We start from the raw sequence: 8,945 nt of genomic DNA, 5'->3' as shown, positions 1-8,945 counted from the left end.
TTTTAAATTTTTTTTTATTTTATGTTAATCAGGATACCGTCTGAAAAGAAGATTTCTGAAACTACGGAAATTCCGTAGCAGTTGGAGGGTATATATATATATATATATATATCGTGAGAGAGTAATATCGAGTAGCTTAGTAGATGATTCAAAAATAGAAATCTTACTTTTGAAAGCCCAAGTTTTCATGTGCCTCAATCCATTTAAGTATTCAAATAAACTGTTAGTACAATTATGAGATATATTAGAAGTGAGAGACCAGTCGAATGAATTCGTTATTACACTTTTAATCAGTTTGAAGTATGCTTTCTTTAATGTAGCCTCCGTATTCATCCACGCCAATATGATGTTGTCTTGAGTGATTCCGGAAACCATCTTTGCATGCTGTGGAATCGTGAGAGGTTTAAAAGCTAGGTTTCTTAATCCATTTGTCTGGTGGAGGAGCAAAACCACAAGAATCAGCTTGATGGGGATGAATATTGCTGGCATTGTTTCATTTGGGTGTTTTGATATCCTGCATAATGATTAAAATACAAATTAGTCATTTTAAAACCAGTAATAAAGGTGATACTGTTCATTTTACAATACTGAAGGAAATAAATTATACTGGGGAACAAATGTTTTGTTGTATTTATACAAAAACTAGATCTTGCCTAATTTGAGTGTCAAGATTTCAAATTCGAAATTATTTACTACTTAACTACGTTTTTTTTTCTAAAAAATAACTTTTTTTGGCTAAATTTACAAGTTTGAAAATGTTATTTATACTGTAACTTAGTATACTGTAACTTGGAGAGAAAAATTGTGAAAATCAACTTTTTTCAATGACGATGCCTTATAGTATTTCACTTTAATATAAATGAAGATATTTTATTTTAAAATTTGCAATTTTTTGGAAAACCTTTTTTCATTTTAGAGAAATAGAAACTTTTGGACAATGGTGGCATGAGAGTAGCTCAGAATGCGTATTAAAAAAAGTATATTATTTTTCTTAAAAGGCGCATTTAAGATGATGAACATAGCTCAAAATGCATATTTAAGACAATAAGTGAAAAGTAGCTCGAAATACAAATTTATACAAACTTAAGAAATTGATGATAACATTTTAGTCAGTTGTTGCATATTATTCTTATGAGTATTTTTTGTTACATTTTTCAGAAGAGTTAACTGATTTATATATTTGCAATATATCATAATAAATAAAATATATAATAATAAAAAAAATTTAATAAAGGATTTAAACATTGCAAATAAATTTGAAATACTTAAAACCTTTATTAAATTTATTGTTTCATTCCAGTAATTTTGCATTAATACTTTTAGAAATTTCTTTTTCAAATGCCACTTTAAAGTTTATAGGTCTGAGAGGAAAGTATTTTCATACTTATAAATTTCCTTCAAAAATTAATGCGTAACGGTGTCAAAAATACATAAAAATAACGTCTGTTTTATTTTCTTCACTATTTTTTTTTTTAAATTTGTAAGATCCATTTAAAACCTGTTTTCAATTTTTTTTTACAGTGAACGAAGTTTTCATAAAATTCGTGTCTCTGAGCTGGTAAAATTTTTTTCAATCCGCAAAATCAAAAGGAATAAAGAAATAAATTTTCACGACGCTGAATAGCAGTGAATTTAGTATGTTACCATTTTCTTAAGTACTCTATTCTTAAGCACACATTTTGAACAATGCCTATTTTCTTAACAAACTCATTTCATAATTCTAAATATATAGCTTGTTTAATTTATTTCCAAGTCGGTTTCATTAACTAACATTAATTTGCAAGATTTCTAAGATTTTTTTTATAATTCCAACTGCTCTTCAATATTGCATTTTTTACGAAGATATCAAAACACGCTTCCTTTTAGCTAACAGAAAAGATATGATCAAACTGAACGACACAAGTTCTGTTTAAAAGTTAGATAAAACAATGAAAATCAGAATAACTCACAGTGAGGGATAAGGAGTGGATTTATTTTTCACCCTGAGTTATGTGTATAGTCATTAGATTTGAGCGGGCAGATGGCTTTATGATTTTAGAGAGAGAAGAGTTCTCAGAGTTTTGTCTGTTAATTCGATTGTCCATGTATCTTTGTATCTGTGTCTTCCTTATTAAATGTGTTTGTGATAATTTGGTACATTGTTTTCCTTTTTTTTTGGGCCTGCTGTGAAAACATCGGATGGATGTTTACCCATTAAGATAAATTTGGAACTGGTCGCACGCAACACAGTTTTAGTGGCGCCCAACGAGGGGCCCGACATAGAACTTTTTTATAAGGATAACAAACATGGAATTACCTCAATAAAAAGTTCTTCGAAAGAGTTTGCGCACTTCCTTCACAATTTGTGCAAACACTGAATAAGGAGACACAATGAACTGAATATGGGACGATGAACTGAATAAGGAGACACAAGATATGAAAGCCATCTCAGTTTTAGAAATGCAGCTGAAAGACAAATTTTCTCGTGTGGAAGAAAGACAAATTATCATTATCCAGGCCCTGTTGTAGTCAAATGAAGAAGAGTACGAAGAAGATTTTAACGCCGCAGAAGCCTATAGAGATGATTCTTAGAACTATGCTCTCGACCTGAAGAAACCTTATTTAAGATTCCTCTGCCAACGGATATACCCCAAAAAAGAACATTTAAATTGACCGTAATTGAACTTAAGAAATTTAGTGGTAAAGCGAAAGACTCATTGATATTTTGGTCTCTATTTTCAAAAATTCACGAAGATAAAACGTTATCCGACGATGATAAATTTTACTATCTAATACAATCTGTAATACCCAATTCAAGAGCTGCTGAAGTTATCGAATCTTGTCCCGCAACTGCTGCAAATTATCCGAAAGCAATTGAACAGTTGAAAAATAGATTTGGGAGAGAAGAATTACTCGTACAGGTTAATGTGAGAGACCTACTGTCACTAGTGACGAAAATCGACGCCGCTGGAAGGATTAAAACAGACCTCCACTTCCTTTACTATGAAACCGAAGGAAAGCTGAGAGCCCTCGAAAGCTTAGGTAGAATGCAGGAAAAATATGGTGATTTTTTGACCCCTCTTATCGAATCTTGTTAACCCGAAGATCTTCTTATTGCTTACGAACATAGTTGGAACATTAGAGACCCTCAAGGTGGTGAAAGAAATTTGAAACATTTAATGAATTTTCTGAAACAAAATGTTGTTAGTGAAGGGATGATAATCCTAGCAAAAGCGGAGTTTTCTTCTTATTATAACCATCGGGACAAAACTTACGCGTGTGAAAAGTTAAACGTTTCGGATAATGCAACTGCTTCCAGCTTAGTAAGTAGCAGTTATCCGGAAAAAGAAGGTAAGAAATTTTGAAATTGCATTTTTTGTGAAAAGTAGCACTCCTCTAGAATATGTTTCAGTGCTAGAAATACGAGTATGAAAAATAAAAGAAAAATTATAATTAGAAAAGGGGCATGCTTCTCATGTTTTCGTTTGGGACACATTTCTAGATTTTGTGAAGTAAAAAATTTATGCATGAAATGTAACAAAAATCATCATACTTTAATGTGTTTTAATAATTCTAATGAATGTGATAAAGAGAAAATGAAATTGTTAAATCTTATACATTAGGTAATACTAATTGTAAAAATGTAAATATTTTTTTTTGATGACAGTAATTGTTAAGATAAAATTTAAAAATAAGGAATTAATAACTCGATCTTTGATTGATTCAGCTTTTCAGCATTCCAATGTCAGTGATAGCATTGCTAAACAATTAGATTTAAAAGCGAAACAAAAGATAAAAATGAGTCATGGGTTATTTGGGGGGGAGAAAAACGGAGACGCATTATGTTCATGATTTGAGAATATGTGATTTAGAAGAGAAGTACTAATTTCAATTAGAAGCGTTTTCTGAAGAAAAGATTTGTTTGCCTAAAATGAATGGTACCTCATTAATTGGGGAATTAAAAAATTGAGAGATAGTAAACAGGGTGCGTAGCCAAATCTTTGAATCAAAAATAAGCACTTTTTAAAAACTTTTCAAGCACTTTACAAAAATTTTCAAGCACTCAAAAAATTCATATTGAATCAATGATATTATTGAAAAACACTAACTTTTTATGAACAGTTTTAGCATTTAAAAAAAAAACTCAAAAAGAAACGGACGTAAATCGAAACAATCAGTACTTTCCCACATCACCGAGTGAATTCAACTTGACTCTGAACAAAAGTACCCTTACCCCCTACATCAAAAAAGTGTAAGAAGTAAAATAAAATAAAAAAGAATAAAATTATAAATAAAAAAGAAAAACATTTAATAAGAATCTGACTCTATCCGAATTGGAGCACTCGAGTTTCAATTTCGAGTGTGCGCGCATGCGCAAGTCATAACGTGGGTACAACTTGAAGTCCGTGTGAATGATTACATAGCAAACACCCCATTTTTTGTGAAATGCAGGGGATCCGCCAGATATCACTGAAGGAGAAAAAATATATATTCCTGAAAAAAAAGCACTTTTTAAAAACGCCAGATGAAAAAAGCACCTTTAAAAGCTTTTAAAAACGAATTCTCTCGAAAAGCACCTTTAAGTACTTTTTACAAACGCTACGCACCCTGTTTTATCAGATAATAAATTTTGCATTAGTGAGATCGGTGTGCTATTCGGAGCAAATATCGTTGGCGCCTTGTTAACTCATACACCAGTCGAATTGAAAACTAATTTGAAACGCCTTTTGGATATCTTGTGAGATGGCAATATAAGTCAGCGAATATTAATGAAAATGATACTGTTTTGAATTGAATTTCTTTGCACGTGAAAGGCTCTTTAATTAGTAATTTATGGCCATACAGAATGAGAAAAAAAGTTTAAAATATTCTAGGGTCTTGGAAGAGTTTAAAAAAGATTTCCTATCTTCTTGATAATGTAGGACCGGAATATGAGTGCTTAGCCCAAAAATAACGGCAGTCTTTTTGCGTTGAAAATTGTGTGGCTGGTGTTCATTCTGAAGAGGAATTGAAGAATTTTGTACAAGATGCTAAAAATAATTTTGCGAAAATATGTTTCAATTTAAGGAATTGGGAGAGTATTGTTGATTACGAATCGATTTCCAAAAGCACAGGCGCTAGCACAGGTCTTAGGTATTTTGTGGGATCTGGACAAAGATACACTATGATGTAATATTAATTTGGATACCGAAAATAAGAAAGCATATACGAAACGATATATCTTAGCAACTGTTCAGAAAAATTTTGATCCTTTTGGCCTAATAAGTCCTGAAACTTTACCTCCCAAACTTTTATTGCAGGAAACGTGGAATTTGAGGGAGATTTCAGTATCGTGATCTGTGGCAGAATTATCGCCAAGTCTAGGAAACTTCCGGGCAATGGCCCGCGAGAAACTGCAGGAAGTTACTAATATTATATCTAAGTTAGATTTGAATTTTGAGATTGAACATTTCTTACCTCCCATCAACCCCATCGTTGACAGGGGATTTTCTATCCGCCTTGATCTGATTAAGGATGTCTCAAAGGCGGAGACTAGTGATCTAGTTTTAAGAGCTCTCACTTTCGAAACAATGACGAATTCTTCGACCCCGAGGAAGAATGGTTGAGAATATATACTGACGGTTCTAAAATGAGTGATTGTGTTAACGCTGGTGCCGGTGTTTACTGTGAACTTTTCTGCCTGTATACTCCCATCGGCATTTATAGATCAGCTTTCGATGGCCATTGCGGCCATTTACCAGGCCCTCTCATAACTTCAACAGCGTTTAGACTCTTTCTCAAAAGTTGTAATATTATCTGACTCAAAGGCTGCACTTCAAGCAAATTGTTGCTCCAAGCCGCTCTCCAACTTTAACCATCGATAATTGCTCAAATCTCCTCAAATGGTTTGCCAGTAATAACAAGATAGTGCCTCTCCAGTGGATTCCGGCCCACTCTGGAATCCAGGGAAACGAGGAGGCCGATCTCCTGGCAAAAAAGGGTTCCCCTGTCCTACAGAGATCTAATTCCAGACTCCCTTTCTATAATATCAAAAGTCTCATAAAGAACATCTTTAGGGCCTCTTTTCACGAGGAACTCGAAAATCATAATTCCAATAAACCATGGCTTAAACAGATTCTCAAAGTCTCTCAGTGGCCTAGGATGAAATCTGTCGCCATGTTTCGTCTGATAACTGGCCACGATTGCCTAAAAAAACATCTATGTCTCATCAACGTGGTTCATGATCCTTTTTGTGCATTGTGTGACCTCCACGAGGTAATGGACTTGTCTCACCTGTGTCTAGGTGCCCTGCTCTTCGCTCTTATTTATAGATTTATTGTTATCTCTTTGATGTTCAATTGTCTTTTAATGTGCAATTGGAAATAATATATATATATAGATAGATAGATATATGATATAAGAAGAGAGTGGAATGATAACACATAGCCAATCACAGAAGACTTCTGGCTAGTACCTCACAAAACAGCCAATCAAAATTGAGAACACATGTGTGTGAAAAGGTAATAATTTTAAATAATGCTGCCAGCAGAATGGTTACAATTAAACTTACCAGCTAAAGTTTGTTGCAATTTCTATTCGCAATCGCAATGCTCGAGTACGCCCTCTAGCGGGAGCCTGTAAATATCAGACATTAATTTATCACGTTTTCATTTAGTTCCATCAAATTCATTGGCAGAATCAGACGCCATTTTCTTAGCAGCAAATAAAAATAAAAATTTCCCTAAGGAAAAGCCGAAGAACTTGAAAACCTCTCCAGAATATTGGGATATCTTTTAAACCCAGAACACGCCGAACATTTGAAGAAAAATTTCTCAATAATTTTTAACTTATATTATCAACAAACTTGCAACTCATAACTTCCGATTTTGCTATCGCATACTGTTACAGATGTGTGTATTGAGGTAAAATGCATTTCATATGTCTTCAATTCATTACGAATTAAAGTGAAGTCAACATTGCTTTCGTCATTCCAGTGAATAAATATGTATTCAGAACATACAGAATTGTAATAGATGTAGAATATTCTTCTTCGTTATAGAATAGTATATATTTCTGAATCCATATAATTCGGAAAACAACAATAAAAAATTATCCAAGTTACTTGAAATAGTGCCATTTGTGCTGATTCTTAATTAATTTTGATCGTTTTCTAGGTAAGTATGTTTTAGTTTTAAAAGAATAAGTTCAACTAGAATTCAATTATTCTGTTTTTAGCTACATATTTAAATTCATATCAAGATCTTACAATTATAAAGTTTTGCTGTGTAGTATGTTATCTAAAAGTAATGAAGGGATAAACTATGTAGGGGAGAGTCGGGTAGCCCCGCCCACTGTCAATTTCATATGTATAGAATATTTTTTCAAGTCAATGGGCCATCGGACATTAATTGTTATATTAAAAAAAGATTATTTTCAAAGTTTCAAGTATTTATGCAGCTGTTAACATGGTAAACAATAGTTTTGAAAATATGTTGAATACAGTAGTCATGAAATTAAGAAAAATTGGTTGAATGTTTCGATTAAACTTCATTTTAATACTAAAAAAATAATTTTTTCTATACATACAGCATTAAAGTATGTAGTCTTAAGTTTAATTTGCACAAAGAAAGAAGTTTATATGTGAAAAATTGTTCGAGTAATTACAAATTTACAAAAAAATTGGATTTCGGGTAGCCCCGCTCACATGAATGTCGGGTATCACCGCCCAATTTTATTTCGTCGATAAATGTACGGTTGCAAAGATTATTATTTTATTGCTTCAAATTTGAATGTTATATGCATTTTTAACAACAAATATTATTGTTATTAAATGATAGAATTCACTAAAAGTATATAAATATGTAATAAATAAAATAATTTTGCGATAAAAATGATAAATGAGGTTTATTTATAGTCAATAAATTGGTCATTCTCATTTACACCTGAAAAAATTGCCAAAAAACAAACTTTTTGTAACTGGGCGGGGCTACCCGACACATTATGAAAAGAGCTGAAAAACATGTTTTTTTAAATTTCTAATTTTTTAAGTTTAACTATTCTTTTTTGGTTTATTCTTTTTGCATTATTTAAATGGATGATAAAACAATAGAAACATACAAAAATGTTGATTATTACTCAGTATTATATAGAAATATAAGCAATACTCCTTAAGTCCCGACTCTCCCCTATCTATTATTTGAGAATAAAGTTTTCAAACAAAGAACCTATCATTTTGGAATTCTCCGGGAATTATAAATCGGGTAAGTGCAATGATTTTTACAATAAAAAATTCGCTTGTAAATATTTTTTTTTCATTTGATGATAGTTCTCAACAGAATACTTTTTTACGTCTGATTAAGAACTATAAGAATAAAAAGAGAAACAATATGGAAGTTTTTTATTTCAATATGAGGAATTTTTAAAATCGTTTTTTTATCCTAATAATTCTTTATTTTACGTTTCTTAGTTTATAATTTTTTGATAAAAATTGTTAAAATAATCGTTTTGAAAAATTAAATGGTATAACATTATGTGTTAATGTATACTTCTTGCATATTCTAAAGCTTGAAGTAATATGATTCAAAAAAGTATGGAATAAAAATACAGTACTTACGTAATAACGCTACCGCAACTCAGGGCTAAAGAAAATAGAAGGGCTAGTTCACTCCGCTCTTAGAGCTGAAGCTACGATTTCCCTCCTCATGACGTCCTGTGTCCACAGATCTCGGAGATCGCAACCAAAGATATGATAGCTTTGCATCTTTCTCTTTGTAAAAATAAGTTAGACTTTTTCTGGTTATTAGCCTTCAAACTTTACGTAATTAACACATTATTTCCGTTCATAAACATAGTTCAAAAAAAACTTTCTTGTTATAAAAATATTCCCTCATTGTTATTTGGCGCTGATGTTTAGACTTTATATCAGCCCAATGTTTTGAGTGAAAGAAGTGGTCAAAACCTGACCCCCTACAGTTTCCCCAGATTTT

General features: G+C 31.9%; 1 protein-coding gene across 1 annotated transcript in view; it reads right to left on the bottom strand.

Annotated features, from left to right (window-relative positions):
* The window catches only part of LOC107439577 (nose resistant to fluoxetine protein 6-like), a 39,661-nt gene extending 30,937 nt beyond the window's left edge, over positions 1 to 8,724 (bottom strand). Inside the window, exons 1-2 of the mRNA XM_071185148.1 lie at positions 8,573 to 8,724; positions 168 to 514 (exon numbers count right to left, since the gene is read on the bottom strand). Coding sequence (XP_071041249.1) covers positions 168 to 489 — 322 coding nt within the window. The 5' untranslated portion in view covers positions 490 to 514; positions 8,573 to 8,724. The remainder of the gene's footprint in view (positions 1 to 167; positions 515 to 8,572) is intronic.
* Between the last annotated feature and the right edge of the window lie 221 nt (positions 8,725 to 8,945).

Source organism: Parasteatoda tepidariorum, chromosome 1, assembly GCF_043381705.1.
Source record: "Parasteatoda tepidariorum isolate YZ-2023 chromosome 1, CAS_Ptep_4.0, whole genome shotgun sequence".
Classification (NCBI taxonomy): domain Eukaryota; kingdom Metazoa; phylum Arthropoda; class Arachnida; order Araneae; family Theridiidae; genus Parasteatoda; species Parasteatoda tepidariorum.
The sequence above is the reverse complement of the archived record's forward strand: the minus strand, read 5'-3'. Positions and strand labels throughout refer to the sequence as shown.